At 43.3% G+C, this 24,855-nt stretch overlaps 1 protein-coding gene across 1 annotated transcript in view; it reads right to left on the reverse strand.

Annotated features, from left to right (window-relative positions):
- Positions 1-24,855, reverse strand: part of LOC124619955 — a 615,134-nt gene that overhangs the window by 106,294 nt on the left and 483,985 nt on the right. Inside the window, exon 2 of the mRNA XM_047146618.1 lies at positions 11,020-11,157. Coding sequence (XP_047002574.1) covers positions 11,020-11,157 — 138 coding nt within the window. The remainder of the gene's footprint in view (positions 1-11,019; positions 11,158-24,855) is intronic.

Consider the following 24,855-nt stretch of genomic DNA (forward strand, 5'->3'; position numbering starts at 1 on the left):
CTCGAACTCTTACGGATTCATGGACAGCCCTGCAGGATTCATGGTATCAATTCCCTCCAGCACTGTTTCCGACATTACTAGAGTCCGTGCCAGGTCGTGCTGCGGCACTTCTGCGCGGTCGTGGGGCCCTATACGATGTTAGGCAGTTGTGCCAATTTCTTTGGTTCTTCAGTGAATGTCAGCTGATAAATTATGGATGTACTGTAGGTGCCAAAGGATCGCACAAACAGTCGCAGTGTTCTCATGACATTAATTTAATAGTGAAGTCTTTCCAGCATAGAAATCACTAACACTGTTTACTAGACTGTCACTAATTTCTTCATTACCTCCAGAGCATACATTTCCTTATATCGAAATACGATGGTCATTTCATACATAACGCATATTTCTTTATTTCAGTCTTTCCTTTTTTCCACATTCCTGTGAAACTTTACCCACATGGAACTCTGTATGTGATGAAGATCCCATTGGAATCTTCAAGCGTCGGCCGTGTGGCCGAGCCGTTCTAGGCGCTTCAGTTTGGAACCGCGCGACTGCTACGGTCGCAGGTTCGAATCCTGCCTTGGGCATGGATGTGTGTGATATCCTTAGGTTAGTTAGGTTTAAGTAGTTCTAACTCTAGGGGACTGATGACCTAAGATGTTAAGTCCCATAGTGCTCAGAGCCATTTGAACCATTTTTTTGAATCTTAAGCAAATATCTGAATTTGTTTTACCTTTCATCCATATCGACGAATTTATTTTGGTTGTAGGGAATGTGAGCATCTCCACTCGCTCTACTGTAGTTCAGCCCCGTATCTCAAGCATGTTTCACAAATGGCGACGGTTCGATGCTAGACAGCTGTCCTTTAACTTCAGATCATTGATTCGGTAAGCTTATAGTGTTTAGGCGTTTCCGCTTCTGTTCAGCACTCAAGAGAAGACGGACCTGTCGCGCAGAAATTTTTCTCTTGTTCAACTTCTTTGGCGGAATATGGAGCACTGATGTTTAAGAAATCCCTGTGGCTTCACAAATGTCCTTACACAATGACCCTCTTCAACACCATCTGCCTGCGTGTTTCACATTTCGTTCATCTGTTGAATTTTTTGGCCTTCCGGGTGCTGAGTCGGTGTTTATTCTCATACGACCTTCACGAAACCGATAAGCTCCACGAGAAAAAATGATATGGTCTGTTCTTATCACAAACTTCACGTTAAACAGGGTGTATTTCGATTGGATTTTTACCACGTAAGGCATCGATCTTAATGTACGATATCTGATGATAAATGAGAACTGTACGTGCGCCACTTCTAACTTCATTAACACAGAACAAATCGAATTGTCGATGAAAATAAAAATAAAAAACATACTTCTTCCGCAAGCCATGTCCTACCGCTGACATTAGGAATGCTACTGACGCGTCACTTACTCTGCAGAGGTGCCAACCTGTGCATAATTTATGAAATGACCCTCGGAGAAAATAAGTATGGCGTATTTCTTCACAAAAGACGTGTTCTAGTGTAAATGTTTACGGTGGTACTGTTCTGGTGACTTAACACAAACAATGGATATACATGTAGTAACTCAGCAACATATCACCACCACCGTAAGCATTTGCATGTCAGGATATATGCCATACATGTTTTCCATTTACAAGTACCAAGGTACATGCTGTGGTCCTAATGAAAAAACTGGCAATTCAAGAAAGCAGTGATAATCTAGTTGTAAGATTCTTTTTGGAGGGGTCCTCTGACTGGTTTGATGCGGCCCGCCACCTGTTTATCTAAGAGTAGCACTTGCAACCTACCTTCGCAATTATTTATTCGATGTACTTCAATATCTGTCTCCCTCTACAGTTTTTACCATCTAGAGCTCCCTCTAGTACCACAGAAGTTATTCCCTCATGTCTTAAAACATGTCCTGTAATGATGTCCCTTTTCCTTGACAGTGCTTTCCATAGATTTCTTTTTTCACCGATTATACAGAAAACCTCCTCAGCCCTTACCTTATCAGTCTACATAGTTTTTAAAGTTCTTCTGTAGCACCACATCTCAAATGCTTCGATTCACTTCATTTTTGCTTTTCCCACAGTATACGACTCACTTCCATACAATGCCTTTCTCCAAAAGTACATTCACAGAATTTTTTTCCACATATGAAGGCCAATACATGATACTACTAGGTTTTTTAGCCAGGAAATGTCCTCTTTGCCTGTGCTAGCGTGTTTCGTTTGTCCTCCTTGCTTCGTCCATTATATGTTATTTTGCGTGCAAGGTAGCAGAATTCCTTCATTTCGTTTACTTCGTGGTCCCCAATTTTGATGTTAAGTTTATTAGTAATCTCATTTATGCTGCTGCTCACAACTTTCGTTTTTCTTAAGTTTACTTTCAACCTCTTGTATATTATCCATCCTTCTTTACAGTTTATCCTATTTTTCTTAGAATGGCGAAAATCTCGCACTATTTTCTTTATTCGAATGCTAGATCAACAAATCCTACGAGTTTACCTTTATTTTTTAAACCTTGCTTTCATTATCGAGTGCAACATCATTATCTGCCTCCCTCGTATCTGAATCTTTTCTAAAGCCGAACTGATCGACACTTAAGAGAGTCCCAGTCTGCTTTTCCATTTGTTCGTTTATTATGCTTGTCAGCAACTTCGATGCATGATCTGGTAGATTTGTCGAGCGATCATTATCGCACTTACGTGGCCTCGGTATCTTCTAATTAACGTGGATCATTTTTTTTCCGAAAGTCTGATAGTATGTCTGCAGCCTCAGAGATTATTCACACCAACTTGAATAGTGGTTTGATTGCCACTTCCCCATTGGTTTTAAAAATTTCGAAGCAATACTATACACGCCCTCTGCCTTAATTGCTCACAAGTCTTCGTAAGCACTATCAAAATTTGAATGTAATGGCGGATCCCCTATATCTTCCAAATCAACTTTTATTCCTTCTTTTATCACATCGTCCAGTAGACGCCTCTAATGTATTTTTTCCAACAATCCGCTATCTCCTCTACGTTTACCGGGTGAATTGCTCCTACGGTCTTAATGTTGCCACTGTTCCTTTTAAATTCGCTGAAGATTGTCCTCCTTTTCTGTTTGCTGAATCTGTCCTTCTGACAACATATTTTTTCGATTTCTTCACATTTTTTGCAGCTATTTTGCTTGGGTTTCCTGTAGTTCCTATTCATTATATTCCTAAGTGACTTACACTGCTGTATTCGTGTCTTTTTCAGAGTAATTTTGTACTTTACTTCGTTGATCAGTTGAAATATTTCTTGTCACCCACTGTTTCTTAGCAGGTACCTACCTTCGTCTATTCAACGTCTGTGATTTACCTCTTTACATATGTCACTTCTGTTCACCTGAACTGCTTCCTGTGGTATTAATTATCACAGAATCTACAGTTTTACAGAACTTCAAAAGCACACCATCATTCCTCAGTACTTCAGTATCCTACTTCCTTCCATACTGATTCCTCCGTAAGATTCTCTTGAACTTCAACCTATTCTTCATCATTATTAAATTCAGTCTATCTTTGCTCCTGGGCACGTCTTACTATCCTATATCTGATTTCGAAATCTCTGCCTGACATCGATGCAATCCAGCTGGTGTCTTCCCGTGCCTTCAGGCCTTTTCCAAATATACCTCCTATTATGATTTTTGAACTGTGCGTTCGCTAATACCAGCCAAAGTTCCTTGCAGTACTCTAGTAACCTTTCTCTTCCCTCATTCCAACTATCAAGATCACATTCTCCCGTAATGCCGTCTTCAGTTTCTCCTCCTACGACCATGTTCCAATGCCCCAAGAACATATTACTATTTCTTTTACATACTGAGTTACTCATTCAAAAACCTCTTATGTAACGCGGGCGTGTGCACCTGAATCAGTGTTGTTGGCGTTGGTTTGCTGTCGATTCTGATGAGAGAAACCATAATTTTGAACTGTTCAAAGTAGCTCATTCTCTGACGTGCCTTCCTACTCGTAACGGATTCTGTCCCCTTTACACCACTTCGTGCAGCTGTTGATATTACTCTATATTTGTCAAACCAGCAAACCTTATCTTCTTTCCATTTCACTTGACTGACTCCCATTATATCTACAATGACCCTATTTATTTCACGTTTCAGAGTTCCTATCTTCCCCACCACATTCAGACTCCTGACAGTCCACTCTCCCATCCGTAGAATGGTACCCTTTCGTTGATTATTGGATATTTTCTCATGGTTACTTTCCCATTGGCAATCCTCCCCCGCACCCCTCCCCCACGTCCGGACTTCTGGCTCAGGCACTGATCTGGAACCATTTGTCACTGGAGAGATCATTATGACTCTGTTTCAATTACAAGGTATATGTCCATATACATACACATTATCTGTCTTTAATGCAGTGGTTCTCAATGCCTCTTGCATCCTCATGCCGTTGATCATTGATAATTCTGCCGTATTTTGGGTCCAGTTTCCTATCTCGAGGGCAAAAGAGTGCCGGAACCTCTGTTCGTTCCTCCGCCCTCTTTGGCAAGGTCGTCGGCAGAACGAGTCTGACTCTGTAGGCTAGAAGTCTTCGGTCGTCAATGTTTATGTTTTTTATTTATGATTTAAGCAGTAACTGGAACTGAACCCGGTACCTACGACGTTTTGATTACTAGTCAAAGATGCTACCCCTAGACCATTAGTATTAACAGCACAAATCATGTTTAACTGATTTATAGGATTTCATGCCTTTTGATGTGGTCAAGCGGCTCGAAACACGCCCTGCATAAATTAATGTGATAAGATTAGGGGACTGATGACCATAGATGTTAAGTCCCATAGTGCTCAGAGCCATTTGATAAGATTATTATTCTTAAACATTTTCACAGGTTGTGGTACATAGATATCTCCATTATTAAAACACAGTCACGTAAAACTAATCTGCCAAAATGGAAAACTTCTGGACAATTTGTGGACACAGGTTGCTTTCGAGCCGTATTTACATCAAATATATTTTGTGTACAAGCCTTATTTACCTATATTCAGTTACGCTGTTTCGGTCTACAACTACCTTTTCTTGTTTTGACATTCACGTAATTTCGATTGCAACTCAGAAAAATTGGAATATGTCGATCATCTCAAGTAACGAGTACGCTTGAACTTACAAAACTGAACAGGCAATTTAACTAAGAAAAAGTTAATGACGTTAAGTTTCTTTAGCGGTCTTAGCAGGTTTACAAACAATCTAAGACACCAAAAATAATCTCATGGCCGTTCGTTCATCTACGCTTTCTCCTCATCAGCTAATAAACGACACCGATCATCACTTTGCAAAATTGTTAAAAAAAAAAAGCAGAGCTCAAGAAACTTAATAAAAGTATTTTAATAATCATCGTGAGAACACAAATCTTCGCATTGTTAGCTTTTAGTGACATACATTTCTGAACGGACGATGAAATGAAGCAGGTATACAAGGTCCTTTCTTTAACAACGTGTTCATCTGAAACATTTTACCATATGGAAACTCTAATTTATATGTTGATGGAAATGGGAAGTGTTGTGCCATCAGCCTTTGACCGCACCCATACCAAACTGATACTCCAGTGAGCATCTGAAGGCTACTGGGTGTGTCTAACGTCACTGAAAGTTGTCATGTGAAGATCGCATTACAGCTTGCCCAGAGGACGTGGAAGTTCAGCTTATCGTCTTCTTTAGGACTATGAGAAAGGCCGACTCAGTGGCATGAGGAACAGAAGACAATCATACCGACACACTGCATGAGGACAGTTGGCTGTAATGCACTGACTTCATATGAGTGGTGACAAAATGGACTCAGCACAACATTGTGGTGTAGATCCTCTAGAAGGACTACAACGAGAAGATCACATGATTGTTGGAGCGGCTCTGACAAATAGACGCATGACCACAGCGGAAATCAGGGCAAAGGTTACAGGCAGTGTGTCACCACGAAACATCTGCAACCGATTACTGCAAGCTGGGTAGAGCATCTTGCATGGTGAAGAGCTCGGATTTTGAGTGGCATTATGTGGTGTTCAACGATAAGCTTCGCTTCTATTTATGGAAGTCAAATCGACACTAACGTGACCGTAGAAGACCTGGTAAAACGTCACAGGAAGCAGAAATTTTGCGAAACCCATACCTCTCCAGAAGTTGAAATCATGGTGTGGGGAACTATTTGATATGACAACAGGGCTAGTTCGGCAACTGTTGAAGGGAGACTGAATGCTCGCCACAATGTAGCGAGGGTGGTAAATCTTGTTGTCATACCGTGAGTTACGAGGGTAGAAAATGGTATATTTCAGCTTGATAATTCAAGACCCCACATTGCAGTTTTCACCGAAGACGCCTTGAGGAATTCCGGGATCCTTGACTGGCTACCTAATTCTCAGATTTGTACCTCATAGAGCACATGTGTACTTTCATACCAGTCTCCAGCCAGCAAGTGTTTCAGGTATGGCTAGAAATTCCTCAAGATGACATACGGGGGCTCTTAGTTCCCATGCCACAACAAATATAGGGATATATTCGTGCCCTGGGGTGTCATATCTCATACTGATGTTGACAATGATAATCGATTCCGAATAGAATGAAAATTTAATCATTTAATACTCGTTACGTAACGTTCTTTGTTAAGTACTGGATTGGTTCTTCATGACTGAACACTTTACGTTTCCTTCAGTGTACTTGTGAGAAACGCCTGCACTTGTTATACTGTGATTTGCGAAACATATGTGTTGCGCGGGCAAGTATCTTCCACTTTGTCAGGCGTTATATGTGACACGCGCTAGCCCGATGCCAGCATTTGCGCGACTATCAACAGTAATAAGTGTTGTAAAGAAACAATAATATCGATGTTAACCTGAACAGTCATTTTGAAAAACTGCCATCCGTACGGTAAAGAGATACAGTTTCTCAGTATGATTCACAGAAACAAACCGTTGAGCTTCCAGCTAGAACCTTTGGACCGTGAGTCAGATGCCACACAGCGACTCGTAAAAGGCGCGAACCGAACGCCATCGCGGGCGCGCCTGATTAGGGCGCATGTCCCGGCGCGCGGCCCACCCTCGCTACGTGACTCTCGACCTGCACATCGATCTGCGGCCGCAGTCGAGACGCGTCGCCACGCGCCGAGTCGAAGCGGAGCGGCGCGGCACTGCGCTCTCAGCCGGCGCCTCTTGTGCCGCCGCGTTCCGCCACACCTGTTGAGTGGCGCCGTTTTGTTTGTGCGTCCCTCACCGAGTCGTCTCATTACACGCCCACGCGAACAGACTGAAAACAGCCGCCCCCGTCTCCCCACCCCCGCCTCTCCTCCGCCCGCCGCCAGGTCTACACTGACTCGCTCGAGCGCGCTCGCACACACACACACACACACACACACACACACACACACACGCACACACGAGCGCCCTCGTGCGCGGAGGCAGTGCCGGAGACCGCGAACTCGCGAACCTGAAACTCACTCCTTGCCTCGCGTCGTTTCCAGACTAGCTCGGAAGTCTCAAAGGCGCTAACGCCTTCTGGGATTAACTTCCTCCACGGGGAGGAGCAGGCAAGTGAACAAAACCAGTGATCTCGAACCTAACACCTACAACATCGACCACACCAGAAGGAAATGTTCTCGTAGCACAATGAACACGAATTAGCAAAGGAAATCATTTAATTATACGTTTCTCACTCATGCGTAAAATTTTTAAACAATTTTTAAAATTAATCATTTGTAAGAATGGGGAGAAGGGATGGTGTGCTGGGTGGAGTGGGTCATACGCACATGATGATGTGGATTCACTGATTAAAAAAAAAACATGTCACTCTCCTACTAATGAATATGCCACCTCCGTAGTCAAAGTCGTCGATGTAAGTCTCAGCACTAGTCTGCTCTATGTCATGTGCAAGTTACATCCATTTTAATTTACTTACTGCTATGTGACGATCAGTTTGGGTTTAGGAAAGGTAAGACACCAGAGAGACAATTCTGACGTTGCGGTTGATAATGGAAGCAAGACTCAAGACAAATCAAGACAAGTTCGTGGGATCTGTCGACCTCGAAAAAGCGTTCCACAATGTAAAATGGTGCAAGATGTTCTGAGAAAAATAGGGGTAAGCTACAGGGAGACACGGGGAATATGCAATATGTACAAGAGCCAAGAGGGAATAGCAAGAGTGGACGACCAAGAACGAATGCTGGGAGCCTTTCCGTACATCGAAGAAGCATGATAGAAATTAAAGAAAGATTCGGGACTAGAATTAAAATTTAAGGCGAAAGGATATCAGTGATGCAATTCGCTGATGACATTGCTGTACTGAGTCGAAGTGAAGATGAATTACATGATACGCTGAATGGAATGAACGATCTATAATGCGTACAGAACATGGATTGAGAGTAAACTGAAGAAAGATGAAAGTAAAGTAGCAGAATTGAGAACAGCGAGAAACTTAACATCGGGATCGATGGTCACGAAGTAAATGAAATTAAGGAATTCTGCTACCTAGGTAGCAAAATAACCAATGACGGGCGGAGCAAGGAGGACATCAAAAGCAGGGCTTTCCTGGCCAAGAGAAGTCTGCTACCATCAAACATAGACCTTAATTTGAGGTAGAAATTTCCGAGAATGTACGTTTGGAGCACAGCTTGTATGGTAGTGAAACATGGACTGTTGGAAAACGGGAACGGAAGAGAATCGCAGTATCTGAGGCGCGGTGCTACGGATGAATTTTGAAAATTAGGTGGACTGGTAAGGTAAGGAAGAACGTGGTTTTGCGCAGAACCGGAGAGGGAAGGAGTATTTGGAAAACACTGACAAGGATGAGGGACAGGATGATAGGACATCTGTTAAGATATCAGGGAATGAATTCCACGGTACTACAGGGAGCTGTAGAGGTCAGAAACTGTAGAGAAAGTGAGAGATTGGAATACAACCAACAAATAACTGAGGTCGTAGGTTGCAAGTGCTACTCTGCGATGAAGAGGTTGGCACAGGAGAGGAATTCGTGGCGGACCTCATCAAACCAGTCAGAACTGATGACGCAAAAAAAAAAGTCAATCCTAGGTCTCCCGCTACAAATCCTCCCACCATCCTGCCCAGTTCCCTCCTTTACGTCTCAGAATGTGTTCCATAAACTTCTTTCAGTTAAGTCGTTCCACCAACTGTTCTCAAATTCGATTCAGAATCTCTCCGATCTTCAGCATCTAATCTTCAGAATTCTTCTCCGTCATCATATTTCAAAAGGTTCTAGTCTCTTCTTGTGTGAACTGTTTATTGTCCACGTTTCTATTCCGCAGTAGGCTACACTCCAGTCAAATACCTTCAGAAAAGACATATTAACACTTAAATTTTTACAAAGTTCCATCATGCTGATGGAGGATAGGACCAGCAACCTGGGGTATTAAACCTTTATTTTCCCTGTACTCAAAGTACATCTCAGATGAGAGCCTTTATTAATTTAATGTACAAATACTGTATGGACTACCAGCCATGCAAATGAAAAGCGTTAGTAATCTAATGTATAAATAAAGAATGGACTATCGGTCAACCAGGTACTTACCACATGTATGAAAAGTTATTATTTAATTGTGTCAGTCTTACCAATTTACGCTTGAAGATTATTTTAATAAAATTTATAAAGGAAAAAAATTCAATTTTATAATTGCAACTTGGTATGTCTGTCATGATTGACAGGTGCTAGGTTTTGGGCACGCCATATTGCGACCCTGATTTCGTCTTATTATAAAGCGTATGTGTCACAGTTACATATGTAAAAGAAATGTAAATGACTGTAATTAACTGTAACAATTGTAACGAAGGTTAGTGCTGTTAAGAGTGGTCTGTTATCACAAATTAAAAGAGCCTGATGTTTCAGTAATATATGACTCTGATTATCACAGCTAGCGACCTCTATCGTAGTGCAGTGTTTCAGTTTGTTGCGTTCGAATGGAAAGAATTCACGATGTATACTTATCCGAAGTTTATCATGTTGTATCTATGTAATGATTACTGGTGAGAAGGAATAAATATTTGGTTACTCGCATGTACATTGGTGGAAACTGTATGATTACACTTACGCGTAAGTTAAGTAAAAACCTGTACAGCACTGGTGAAAAATTTTTGTAATGCTTTGTGTAACGTCCAACTTGCATGTGCAATCATGGACGTACAATCTAATTTTGCCTTTGTTAACACCGTAAAATCTTTATATGCCATGGTTTGAAAATGGAGGTGATGGTCCGAACTAGTCACCGCAAAGATATGACTGTTACTGCAACTGCGACGAATATCGAAGGAAAATTAAAACATAAATTTTTATTCGACGTCAACAAATTTCTCTTTTCGATGAATACTTTTCTTGCTATCGCCAATCCGCATTTTATATTGTCTCTACGTCGATTATCGTCAGTTATTTTGATGCTGAAATAACAAAGCTTTTAGTGTAACACGTTCTACGATATCCTCAGCTTCCCCTGATTTAATCTGACTAAATTCAGTAAGCTTTGCTTTACTTTTGTTGGTCATCTTGTACCCTCTTTTCAGGACACTATACATTGTGTTCAAGTGCCTTTTCCAATTATTTTGCAGTCTCTGACATAATTACAATGTTACGCGTAAAACCTCAAGATTTTATATCTTTTTACTGAAGCTTAATTTACTTCCCAAATTTCTCCTTGGTTTCCTTCGCAGCGTGCTCAGTCTACAGATTTAATAACGTCGGGAATGGGCTACCTGGAGAATGGAAAGGACACGAATAAGAGTACTGCAGAGAAGTGATTCGAGTCCCTTACGACCGTTTCCCTGCTAATCAGTGGTGCAATACGTAGCACTGTTCGTCTCGCGCATTGCAGATTGTTAACTGCGTATGGATTTCGTCTGCACACACGAATGAGTTCTCATGCAACACTACTGCTGCTCCACATCAGTGACCCAAGGGCAACAGTACTGCTGCGCCTGCAGCACAGTGAGTGCTGTGTAAATTGGTGCAGTGGTTTCCAGGCGGAGTGCAGTTTTACAAGTGTGAAGCGACGGAAAGCACAGCAGAGCAGCACTCACCGCGCGATAGGTGCGTTTCTGTCCCGCGTGCTTGCCAGCCCGTCCCTCCATCTCGACGTGCACGCTGAAGATGATGTCGAAGAAGTTCTCCACCACGGCCACCTTCTTGAACAGCTGCCGCTCGCGACCCATGCCGTCCTGCAGCACAGAGGTGGCACATTGTAAATCTCCCGTTCTTTTATTAAATTCCTGTTACCTGAAAATGTACATCCTGAATACACCGTCAGTTGAAATGCCCCCTCATATAATACATTTAGTCCCACGAATCTCTACAGTAATACTATATGACTGCAGCACTAACAAAGTATGACAAAAGAACAGGAGTAACTTACTTAGTTCACTATACTGATAATCAAAAACAGATTTGTGCTATTTCAGGCGGTGTACTTTATTTTAGTGCCTCGTCACTCGGAAACTAAGTAGTTGCAGACCTATTCTGATTTTGCGTGAGGAATCCTGTCTCTGTGTATGGTCTACTGCTTTCGATACACCGGTGTAGGGTCGGAGCAATGTGCCGCAGTGGTTACACACAGATCCCCTCTCTGGCCTTCGTTGCATACACGGATATCACACGGCAGTAGAATTTTTGTAATTCTTTATATTTATACTACGTGACGTTCAAAACTCATACATCAATCAGCCTAAGAATATGAGTTCGTAGCCTTCCACGGCCGGTGTCATTTGGTAAAATTATTTTGCGCATTGGGCTGCGTCACTGTAAACTACTAGAAAACTAAGTTGCCGATGTCTGGACCGACTTGCTGCGGCCCTCTTAAGCGCGGTTCACTGCTGTATGCTGGTGAATGTCTTTCTCTTTATACTGTCTTTTGTGGTTATCTAGAAAACACTACTTCTTGGTTGCAAGCTGCCGGTGTGCTGTTGCCTTCCAATTACCCGAAGAGATTGCCTACCAGTCACTTACTAGAGTGGCATAGGCAACAGTCAGACGACACGCTATCTTCTGTCAGTCACCTATTAGAGTTGCCTTTCAATCAACTACCAGAGTAGCTCAACTTCTTCAAATTGTTCGATGACATCTCAGATATGTGACGTCGGTAGCCACCAAATAACACAAAATAGCAGTAAATAAAAGAAGACATTCACCAGTATACAGCAGTCAACCACCGTGAACAGGACCGCAGCAAGTCGGTCGGAACTTCGACTATTTAGCTATGTTAGCAGTTTACAATGACGCACTTCAATACCCAAAATTATTTTATCCAGTGTCAGCATGTCAATGCTACTCTCAAGGATTGTCAAGAAAATCGAATTTGAAATTTTCCAAATATCTTGTATGCCATAAAGTAAGATCAGTCTTTCGACAGACAGCATAGCTCTGTGGTAGAGTGCTTGTGTATACTACGTGGGTGGCCTCTGTTCGATTCCTAGCTAACTAAACATTTTGAAGAAAACTGCATGTTCTATTCCTTGAAGCACAAAACAAAAAAGATAGAAAAGAAGTTGGTAGCCCCGACAAGAGAACAGGTAACTGCTGTTCAAGTCTCGTTTCAGTCATAATTTTTTTTTCGTTTATCTTCCATTTGGTTCGAATAATTAGGTTATTTAAATATAAAATTCATCAGATATATGCCAAATGATACATGCCCAATTATCGTTTGGTGAAAATGCGTATATTATTTCTAATTACATAACACACACAAAAATTCAGTTATGACTGCAAATATAAATTATTGTCGATCTTTTATAAAAGATTAACAAATATCGTTTAAATTAAAGAAAACATTACAAATTAAATTTCTATTCAGCTTCATATATTTTATCCTTCACAGAAATGACCGTAGAAAACAGAGATCTGTCTAAAAGTTTATCAGGGCCAGGACTCGAATGCGCACCAGTCACACAGCAGGCGAGACAATACCACAAAGCCACACTGCCTGGCAAATAAATGACCTTGTTTTAAAATGTTACAGACGCTCGGGAAACTTCATAGTCGATATTCTCGAGAATTTTTGAGAGTTGCATCAAAGGTCTTTTTCGGATTGATATTTGAGTTCTGAACTTCACATACGGAAAATACGTAAAAATACAAAATTCTGTTTGCAGTGTGGTTTCCCTGTTAGATTATGTACGGTATACTAAAATGGCTTAAGGCAAATACAAGTATCGTTCTTATGGAACGGACATGGCCAATTTCCATTCAAAGACTGAGTTTGTAATCTGTTCCTAATGACCTCGTCGTCGACGGGACGTTAAACTCTTGCCTTGGATGATTATCTCTGCAGAGAAGCTAAGAATCTCTAAGAAAGCGAATACGTAGCACTGAATTATAGGAGGTGGGGCAAATAAAAGTGGCCCGGATGAGAGAGTACGATTGGACGCAAATGTATGCATATAACACACCCCGTGGCGCGCACCACGTGTACGCCCGCTACATGATCCACCTTCGCTTCCTTGGAGCACATTCACATAATCTTCACGCCTGGCGGAGTTGTCAGCAGAGCTCAGTCTGGTCGCGGCCGCAGCTGGCCATCCAGGTCGCCTGATCTGTCAGTGTGGGATTACTTTGCATGAAGAGCCCTGAAGTCTTAAGTGCATCCCAACAACTCTCATAGACTTCAAGAACTGCTGCAGACCATTTCGGATGAGACTGCAGTAATTCCAGCAGTCCATATTCGATCCGCCTTTAGTAGCTTCCTTACCAGGATCCCTAAGTTCCAAGAAATAAATGGTGGCCACTTTCAACATGTGCTATAGTCAGGTTAGAGTTGTATTTCCTTTTCTCTGCTTTGTTTCTTTGTACCTTGGAACTCTCGTCTCCGGGTCATTTCTATTGGCTCCACACTGTACAAGGTGTAACGGGTAAAGAGCAGACATTTTTATGCAGGGTGTTTGGAAATTCCCGTTGCAAACTTCTAGGAGGAGAGTGAGTACTTAATATTTCGAATAGGAATTCATGTCTGGAAAAGTACCATTCCCGTTCTACGACGGTTTCAATTCAGAGGTGTAGCGCGTCCACGTCTGCTGAGCAAAAGAGAAAAGCCAGTTGCTTGCCTAGTAGGCAGTAGGGTAGAAAGGATGACGTGTGCTACTCCTGTGGACTACTTGTTGTGGGGTCGTATGCAAAATTTAATATACGAGACTCCTGTAGAGGCAGCGGAAGATCTGCCGGCACGAGTTCTGGCCGCTGCACTAAAAACTGTCAAGACACCAGGTAGGATGTAGAGTGTGTACAATGTGTGTAATAGCGTTGGTGGTCGCCACATCGAGCCGCTGTTGTACGTACGTACAATACGCTGGGTTCTGTTTTGTTTTGGATTAATGCAAACACTTAATGTTTAAGAGTTAATACAAACAAATTTGCGCAAGTGATAAACGAGTGTTTCGTAATCTCTCCTTTCGAATTGTTACCTAATATTTTGTAATGCATCACTCCTAATTCCTTGAGCAGAAACATGAGTTAAACATCTCAATTGAGTTAAACATCAGAAATGAGTTAAACGACTGAACTGACGCAGTCGTAGAACGGAAACGGTACGTTTCCCGAAATATTGTGTACTGATTCCTCTCTACAAGTCCTAAACGTCTGTAACAGGAATTTTCGGACACCCTGTTGTGGTACACATCAGTGTGTCGGTCGCTTTTTTTCTGCATCGAACAGTCTTCTCACAAACACGCCATAAATTTTACGACCTGATGTTTTCTGCTTGGCCGTACCTGGGCCGCGAAGTGAACGACGGCTGAAAGTATAGACTAAATGTTTAGTGTCCACACGTCCTCAGTTCAACACCTGACCTGCTGCTCAGGACAAAATAAGCATACATGGCTTACTGTTGCCACATGTACTTGGAGTCACTAACCAGCCTAAGGGCATACGACTTGTAACATCTATAATATTGGTCTGGATGTTACGTAAACACTGTTGTAATGTTGTTCACTACACCGACCTAAGTTCAAAAAATGGTTCAAATGGCTCCAAGCATTATGGGACTTAACATCTTAGGTCATCAGTCCCCTAAACAGAACTACTTAAACCTAACTAACCTAAGGACATCACACACATTCATGCCCGAGGCAGGATTCGAACCCGCGACCGTAGCAGCAGCGCGGTACCGGAGTGAAGCGCCTCACCGTCCTTGGTCACCAGTAGGAAGATTTGTACTTAAACCTGTTAAACCCTATATATTAAACTAGGCATATCAGAGAAAATAATCACAAGGTCCAATACGAAGCACAGAAGCCCGGAAATTAAGATGTGTAAGTAGACTGTTTAGGTTTTTATATTGGTAACGCCACGTAGCGCACTGTATGAAAATCACTGGCTGTGCTGTGTACAGTCTGTGGGTGGATGGCATTGTTGTAATATTCACTATTGTAGTGTTGGGCTGTTGGCTGTAACAACGCGCAGCGTTGTGCAGTTGGAGGTGAGCCGCCAGCAGCGGTGGATGTGGGGGGAGAGATGGCGGAATTTTGAGAGCGGACGATATGGACGTGTGTCCATCAGAAAGAGTAAATTTGTAATATTGGATATCATGGACTGATATATATATTATGACTTTTGAACACTATTAGGGTAAATACATTGTTTGTTCTCTATCAAAATCTTTCATTTGCTAATTATGCCTATCAGTAGTTAGTGCCTTCAGTAGTTTGAATCTTTTATTTAGCTGGCAGTATTGGCGCTCGCTGTATTACAATAGTTCGAGTAACGAAGATTTTTGTGAGGTACGTGATACATGAAAGGTATAGGTTAATGTTAATCAGGGCCATTCTTTTGTAGGGATTTTTGAAAGTCAGATTGCGTTGCGCTAAAAATATTGTGTGTCAGTTTAGTGTTGATCAGAGTAAGTAAAGAGAGTAATGTCTGAGTACGTTCAGTTTTGCTTAGCTGTTTGAAAAGCAAATAATGTAAGAGGTTTATCAGCACAGTCATTCATTAATTTTTCTAAGTGGACGTTTCAGATGGAATATATTAAAATAGAGAAATAATTTTTTGGTGGGACAGGTACAACGGGATCTTCACTCCGGGTCCTCTGCGTGTGTCATAGCAACGTGGGGTAAAACTTTCTAATGTTTCGACCAGCAAGCGATCTGAGTGTATACACACGTACACACCGCCGAACAGAGCAGTTCAGTTGAATCGGTCCCACAACCCCGCGCACGAGCCTACAACGGGTGCTTTTGTAACGCGGCGCTTGCAAGCTATTCGCGCATCGCAACACACACCACTTCTGAGTCGCCGTGTCCCACGGAGGATGGCGACCTCTAAATTTATCCACACAATTAGATAAAAGCAGACGGGCCGCCAGCCGCGGGCCGGCACCTAATTAAGGAGCCATCCGGGCGCGCCCGCGTAAGCTGACGGAATCAATTTATGAATAAGTGAGTTCGTTTGCATGACAATGGGGCCAGCGGCGGCAGGCGTAGCGGCTTGTGTGTGTGTGTGTGTGTGTGTGTGTGTGTGTGTGTGGATGGGTGGGTAGCAGCTACAGCCAGTGGGGGCGGCGCTGGGGTGCGTCACGAGGGGCTGTGGCGGCCACCCCCGGGATTATCCGCCGTACAGTCGCCTCCGCATCGGGGGGGACACACCCTGCCTCTCTGGCCATCGCCTCCACAAAGGGCTTTACGTGCAGTCTTGTGCTGGCCTTCTCCAGAAGCAAAGTCACCGGCAACCTGCTTACTGCGACCTTACACTCCGCGCTGTAACATTTATTCCAATCTCTGGCCTCTTCACCGTGGTGACAGTGACCTAAATCACTCGTTACGGCAGGATGCGTACTGGCCGACCGCCGTGACGATCGGGATCCGTCGCGTCCAGGACTAGGGGGAGGGCGCGAACTTACAGACTATAGATACAGCACACCGATTGTGACTCAGTAGTTAAAATTACTAGTAGGAAATAGATTGTAGGCCATTCTCAAAAGACCTGCAGCGATTTTCATTAAGGCCAGCCCAGTGCCAGGGGCACCCCCACTGGGATTAGCTCGGTGGGCATGGCCAAGAAATAGTAGGTTTGTATTTTTGCTGGCACACATGTAACGCTGCAGGATGTAGTTTAGTAGAGTAGGGTAGAGTAGATAGCATAGTAGGTTAACAGTACGTCAAATAGTAGGAATACCCATAGAGTAGTTAACCTTCCATCCTGTAGTTAATACTAGCAATAAGTGGAAAAAGTCTTGGTAAATGCTGCTTGAAAATTATGAATTCTGTATGTTACTTCCACCCACTAATGTCTTGGTGGTCTGTTACTTTGTATGATATTGGTTTTGATGAATAAATATTTTTTTTTTTTTTTTTTAAATCACTCGTTACGATCTCGTGTGGAGGCTGTACGGGATGTACGAGAATCAGTTCAGCAGTAGTATGAGGGGCATTCAGTAAGAGATGCATCACATTTTTTTCTGACAGCAGGCTGATTTTATTTAGGATTCCAATAGACCATATCATTCCCCACTTAATTGGGTAAAAAAAAAACTATTTTTCAACATAATCTCTGTTCAATGTGATGGCCTTACGCCATCGTACTTGGACGGCCTTTACGCCCGGATGATACCACTCTACAGATCAACGTCGGAGGCAATGTCTTGCTGCATCAGTAATAACCTCCACCCGCAGAGTTCATCCTTGCCGCGCGGGATTAGCCGAGTTGTCTGAGGCGCTGCAGTCATGTACTGTGCGGCAGGCCTCGGCGGAGGTTCGAGTCCTCCTACGGGCGTGGGTGTGTGTGTGTGTTTGTCCTTAGGATAATTTGGATTAAGTAGTGTGTAAGCTTAGGGACTGATGACCTTAGCAGTTAAGTCCCATAAGATATCATACACATTTTTAGTTCATCCTTCATTGGGCCAAACAGATGGAAGCTTTTTATGGTCTTCTGTCAGGCGGCAAGATAGTCAACAGGCACACGCCTTTAACAGAGACGCCTAGTTGCACAGCGTGGTGTTTTATTGTAATCCGTCGATCACTTCGAATGCGAGTGTCGAACACTGCAGGATTCAGTCTGTAAGCGACCGACCGGCACGTGAGAGGCAGCACAGGTTCGCGCGACCTTATTGCGGTGATGACAGACGTCTCGCCCAAAGACTCACCGTGCTTTTGTTCACCGCCAGGTCTCCGTGCAGTCTACAAGCGCCTACGATTATCTGCGATGCCCCGGTTTTCCGTCAAAAGAAGCTTAATGACAGCTCTCCGCTTGAAAAGCACCTCCGCTGTATAGCGGCTACATACACCACCGTCACCTGTCGGAACTTCATCAAGCTATAGAGGCTGAATCGGGAGTATTCCACGAAGTCAACAACAAATTCCGCATTTTTATCCGAAATTGGCTGAGAAAAAATGTGTTGCATTACTTATTGAACGCCCTTCGTAATAATGTGAAAATGAAACTTCCTGGTAGCTTAAAATTGTGTGCTGGACCCCGCCTCTAAACCGGCACCTCGCCTTTCGTGGGCAATGCCCTTACTGACTGAGCTATCCAGGCTCAATTTACACCCCATCCTCATAACATTACTTCCGCCTTTGAAAGTTTCAAACTAAGCATAATATTTTCTACGGTAAAAATCTTCAATTTTTCTTTTCCCTGGCCTTTATCCCGTAGCTTCCAGGATGTCAATGCATAAGACATCGTTTCTTTTCGTATTTCACCATCTTGTTCATGCGATGCAAATCAAGTTCATGCAAGTAGGTACCACACGTCTTTCGAGTATTGCAGTCTAGTGTGGCACAGCGATGTAATGTAGTGGTTTGAACAAGAAGTAAGTCATAAATGAATGCCTGACACCCCTAAATAGTATGTGACGTATCTGACATGCTGAGAGTACTTAACACGATTGTTCCATCGAAGTAACTAAAGTAAAACATCACATGCCTGTTGTTTTGATGTATTCCACACAGACTTTCTTGTGCAACTGGAGAAGCGACGATACGCAGAATTTTTGGGCTCTACAAAAGAACACCACCACCACTACCACCACCACCACCACCACCACCACCACCACCACCAGCATCAGCAACAGCAACAACAACAACAACAACAACAAGGTGCTGTACTCCGTCACCTTGCCATCTCTAGTGCCGTCTTCCCTTCAGCCTTGTATTCATCAGAACAGAGAACGTTGTATCCTATAATCTGACTTTAGATTGCATAAACTTTGTTGTTACATTATATGTATCGTGTATAGAGACATGCCTGTTGACGAACACATAGCGCTCGTACTGCGACGCAGTGTGTTGTATTGAAACATACAACAAAGTGATTGTAAGCAGTGGATCACAAATGCATATGTCATAAATGTCATGGTCTCTTACCACAGATATTACAGCGACAGCTAAATGTATATTGTTTTCTGTTGTAGAAGCTGTCTCCTTTTTCGTAATGGGCGAAATTCATGGAACAGAAATCAGTGAGGAAAAATCGCAGGTTTCATCGGATGGCAGCTTCACTTTCTTTATTGGAAAAGCCGTAGCGTGTGTCTTGATGACCTACGCCTTTCCTCAATGGAATGCCACTAGATACTGATACCTCGGTTTTACGTCAGCGATTCAAAGAATTTCTCTGTTGCGTGCTATGGATTTCCATTAACCGGTACTTCTATTTTAAGTTTTACTTTCTTCATTTCGAAAAGTTTGGCTGCGAATTTAACAGCTTGCTTGTAACGGCATTTAGGCATTAACTGGCAATGGAAAAAAAAACTGATATCCGATAGGAAGTTCCATCTGCCACTGAGCAGCATATGAACTATTCAACTCATCATTACTTCTACACACGGAAAATATCAGATTCCGTTAGTTGTTACCGTCTTTCATAAAGTCGCAGAAATAAAATTTCTTTTGAGAACTCACGTCAGGAAAGATTAGCAACCTGCAACTCTCGTAACACAGACGTTGTCTGTCAGAGTACGTAGCACTAAACTTCAAGCATTAGAGTGACCTGCCTGTCGCCAGATACCTCATAATTATTCGTTATCTCTCGTCGACTGCGATACTTACGCTTTTTGAGGGCTATTATTTTGTGTCCTCCTCTGGCTTCATCACAGGGGGATGCGACATTGACACAAGCGTGAATAAAACGGCAAAGGATCCCTCTAAAATCGGTCCCTCTAAGCGATCCTCTGTTTGGCACCCGCCCATCTTCATTGCGAATTTTAAAAGATGTATCACTATGGACAGAAGTCTTTACGAAGGCAAAGCCGATATCAGACCATCAACCCCTTTGATCTCTGCTATTCCGGATGGCCTACTATCAGACGCAAGAGTAGGACTATAGCGGCGAAAAGCAGCAGTGTAGCCTGATTGGTATTGTCCTCAAGGGTTCTGTCTGTAAAGGCGCAATTTTAAGGTACTGACCAAAGGTGGGCAGATGACACCTTTTACCGTTTTATTCACGCATGTATCTGTGTTGCGTTCCCAATGGTTACGCCACATGTGGGCTTAAAACAGGAGTGCTGGTAAAGCATAAGCATCCTCAGCTGCTTCGGATCACGTTCAGATTTCGTCGAGCCGGTCGCTAGCGGTCCCAAACTGCAAACGGGAGCAAACGTTGCGGCCGCTCTGCGCTCCAAATAGTTTCGATCACATTTGATGGGGATACAGCCCCACAGTGTCCTTAGAGAAGGGTTGAAACGCCCAAGAGTGTCATCCGCGTCAGTGGTTGCGAAAGACATCTTTCTGTTGCTCATCGTACACTGCGAGGTGTCGTTTTCGACCTCGAAATATGTGGGAATCAATGCCTCACGGAAAGGGGTAGTTTTATGCCACCCCTTGCGATCTTTACGTGTCGATTCTGAGCGTAGTTGTATTTGGAATGTTGCCCTTGTCCAGTCGCAAGAAAACCGCACGATTCCAACGCTGGGCGTTCGCGGTTCCGACTTCCATCGCAGAGGCGTAGAAAGAAGGGGTGAAATGTGGATAAGAGGAGGTGTGACGACCTTACGAACGTTTGACACGTCCAGGGTGGCACTGGGAAAAATTGTGGTGATATCTGAGGCGAATATGACTTACAAGACACTTGAACTTCTGAGCTGTCGCCTGACTTTTGGTCGCGTGTGTCGGCACCCTGCTGAGTCCAAGGGTGACGTCGCAAGGTGCCATGGTTTTGCATCATAACAGAGGAAGGCTGTAGGCACCTTTCAAATGTAAGCGTCGCAATGGGTGAGAGTTACGGGTTTTCGATAAAGTAGTCCTTTAATTGGAGAAAGGCAACGGCAAACCAACTCCGCTAGGACCTTGCCTAATCAACGGTGCGGGTCTCCTGCATCATCCCCTACGCTCCTCGGACTATGGGACCTCATTATCATCATTATCATTATCATTAGTCCTTTAATTCTGCTGCGCAGTGTAGTTCATGAAACATTCGGGTCCACTATTCTGATTTCAGTGAGTAAACTAAGATGCGACAAGCCGGTCATTTCTTCGGGCTCTCTTGGACTCATTTCCTCGTTTTCGTTTTTTTTTCGTTTTTTCTTTGCCAACTTTAGCTACAATATTATAATTGCGACATACGTTTCCTTTGGGTCTTTTGCATCGTGACCTTGTGAAATCGCATTGACAACTGACAATACTAACGAAGTTATTGATGTGTGAAGGTCGCTTCAATATACTGAAGGTTTGACAAACTAGTATTGTCAAAAAAATGGCTCTGAGCGCTATGGGACTTAACATCTGAGGTCATCAGTCCCCTAGAACTTAGAACTACTTAAACCTAAGGACATGCCCGAGGCAGGAGTCGAACCTGCGACCGTAGCGGCGCGCAGTTCCAGACTGAAGCGCCTAGAACCGCTCGGCCACTCCGGCCGGCAAACTAGTATTGTCAGTATCGGATATGTGCAGACCACCTTTATGCCAGAACGGAATTTGTTCATTTTTCTTTGCTTCAGTTTACAGTATATGTGACGTAAATTCAAAGGGAAAGTAGCCTTTGGTCACAATGTCATAGGTTTCCCAGAAGCCATACACACAGTGCATCCATAAACTGAGCTGATGATATAGCTATAATCCTGCGAAAAGTATAGTGGAAAATACAGCATAAGTCTACAATGGAGCCACTGAATGGTCACCACACGCTTTAGTACAAAACTACCAATTCCTGTTCCGTAGATCGCGGTCGGCCGCTGACGGATCCATAATCGCACCCTTTCTTACACCTCCTCGTCTGCCTAGAACTGAAGCCACACAGGTCTTTCTTTAGGTCGCCAAAGATGTGAAAATCACACGGTCAAAGATGCGGGCTGTACTGAGAATGTTAGTGTTTCCCAACCGATTCGCTGAAGCGTAGCCTTCGTCCGATTGGTAGTGCGGGGGCAGGTGATGTCGTACAACAAGATGAGTCCTTCCGACAGCATTCCGACAGTCGGACGGCAAACGGCAAATCCCTCAGTGGATACGTCCTACATCTCTTCTGCATAGAAATCCAAAGCTGCTCACACAAGTTCCAATGTAGTCATCATGACCCTCTTCAACTGCAGCGTCCTCTGCTCGTCGAGTTCTTCGAGGCTGTAACCACAGTCCATATGCAGGGCCATGAAGAACTTTGCAGAAACTGGTAGGAGGAAGTGCAAGAATGGGTGCGGTCGTGAATGTGTCAGCGGCCGAGCACGTTCTACAAAACAGGAATGAGCGGATCGTCTCCCAGTGGTGATTATTTTTCAATGCAACCTTTCCATGGTGTCTTTGCGGCAGTCCTTCGATTTTCATTGACTGCCCCTCATATAAAACATATGATTGGTTACAGTAATTTATAGTTTCTGCATGCATTGTGTGATGATGAAAGGCGGACCCGGAGCTGAAACTTAAACTACTTCTTTCGAATAGCTCCAAGGGAACAATCGGCCTTAACGTCCTCATTTGATGGACAGGTTGTTATCACTTCATGAAACACTGTGTAGAAGTTTGGAAGGAAGGAAGATCAGATCGGCCGTGCCCTTTCAAAGGAACTATCTCGTCTTTTGCCTTAAGCAATTTGGGAGGGAAAACCTAAATATAGAGGGCCAGACGGTGTTTTGAACCATCGCCCTCCCGAATGCAAGTCCACTGTGCCAGCCACTGCGCCACCTCGCTTGGTGAAGTTTGGCATTTGATGGAGGACGGCCGGCCGGGGTGGCCAAACGGTTCTAGACGCTACAGTCTGGAACCGCGCGACCGCTACGTCGCAGGTTCTAATCCTGCCTCGGGCATGGATGTGTGTGATGTCCTTAGGTTAGTTAGGTTTAAGTAGTTCTAAGTTCTAGGGAACTGATGACCTCAGCAGTTAAGTCCCATAGTGTTCAAATCCATTTTTTTTTTTATGGAGGATAACGACGCGAAGTCTGATGTTTATTAATTTAACGTCAGCACCTCTCGTTTCCTCGCCGCAAACGGGCATGAAATTAGTAGTTCTGTGCTTGGGTTGAGATATTTGCAAGTTAATGGTAGATACATGTGGTGTCTATTGTTTTGGACATGTCTAAAAGCGCAGGCACTATTGTGATCCTGTGGCCACCATGACATTAGGTGCCAGTGTACATTGATTTACATCAAAGGGGCAAGTCGAAAATGTGTGCTGCACAAGGAGTCGGAGCTGGGTCTACAGCTTACAAGGCAGATGCACTGATCACTACACCATCCACACCACAACCACATGGACTATCCTAGCACGCCACCTGTCAGACCCACATTCTCAACTTACAGTACCGATGTAGTGGCCCAACTCATTACCCATATTACTCGTGGCATCCCACTGATGCCCGTAAGACTTCGATCCTGATGTGCATCTGCACTGAGGGAATAACTGAAGGTTGAAACGTCCTCTTAGAAAAATTCATGAATTACTGTGCTGGTAAACCTCTTACGTTATTTGATTTTCAAACAGCTGAGCAAATCTCAACGTACTCAGACATTTCTCTCTTTACTTATTCTGATCAACACTAAACAGACACACAATATTTTTAGCGCAACGCAATCTGACTTTCAAAAATCCCTACAAAAGAATGGCCCTGACTAACATTAACCTGTACCTTTCATGAATCACTTACCTCACAAAAATCTTCGTTACTCGAACTACTGCAATACATCTAGCGGCTATACTGTCAGCTAAATAAAAGATTCTAACTACTGAAGGCACTAACTACAGATGGGCATAGTTAGCAAATGAAAGATTTTGATAGAGAACAAACAATGAATTTACCTTAATAGTTTTCAATATATACAGGGTGTCCCAGCAATCTTGTCCACCGAAAATATCTCTGGAACAATAACAGCTATTGGAAAACGACTTTCAGCGGTATCAGTGTAGGGCTGGGGCCCATGAATGTATGTATTTGGAAACATTCTAAAACGAAAGCATATGTGTTATTTAACACAAACTTATGTTTTTTTAAATGGACCTCCTATATTTTTTCTTCAGCAATCCATAGCATGACAAAGTACATACACAATGGCGTTGATTGCATCGCAATATTCCCATTACATCCCGAGATATTGAGACGCGAAGTTGACGCTTGGAACACCCGACATGCGCTGCTAGCGCACGTCCTGAGGCTCAGGCGTGAACCCCATGCTGCTTTCGTTTTAGAATGTTTCCAAATATGTACACTCATGGGCCCTAGCCCTACATTGATACCGGTGAAAGTCGTTTTCCAATAGCTGTTATTGTTCCAGAGATATTTTGCGTGGACAAGATAGCTGGAACATCCTATATATATATATATATATATATATATATATATATATATATATATATATATATATATATATATATATATATGATGGACGCATGTCCAGATCGTCCGCTCTCAAAATTCTGCCATCTCTCTCCCCACATCCACCACTGCTGGCGGTTCACCTCCAACTGCGCAACGCTACGCGCTTTTCACATCCAACTGCCCAACACTACAATAGCGAATATTC

Source organism: Schistocerca americana, chromosome 6 (genome assembly GCF_021461395.2).
Source record: "Schistocerca americana isolate TAMUIC-IGC-003095 chromosome 6, iqSchAmer2.1, whole genome shotgun sequence".
In the NCBI taxonomy this organism is placed as follows: Eukaryota; Metazoa; Arthropoda; class Insecta; order Orthoptera; family Acrididae; genus Schistocerca; species Schistocerca americana.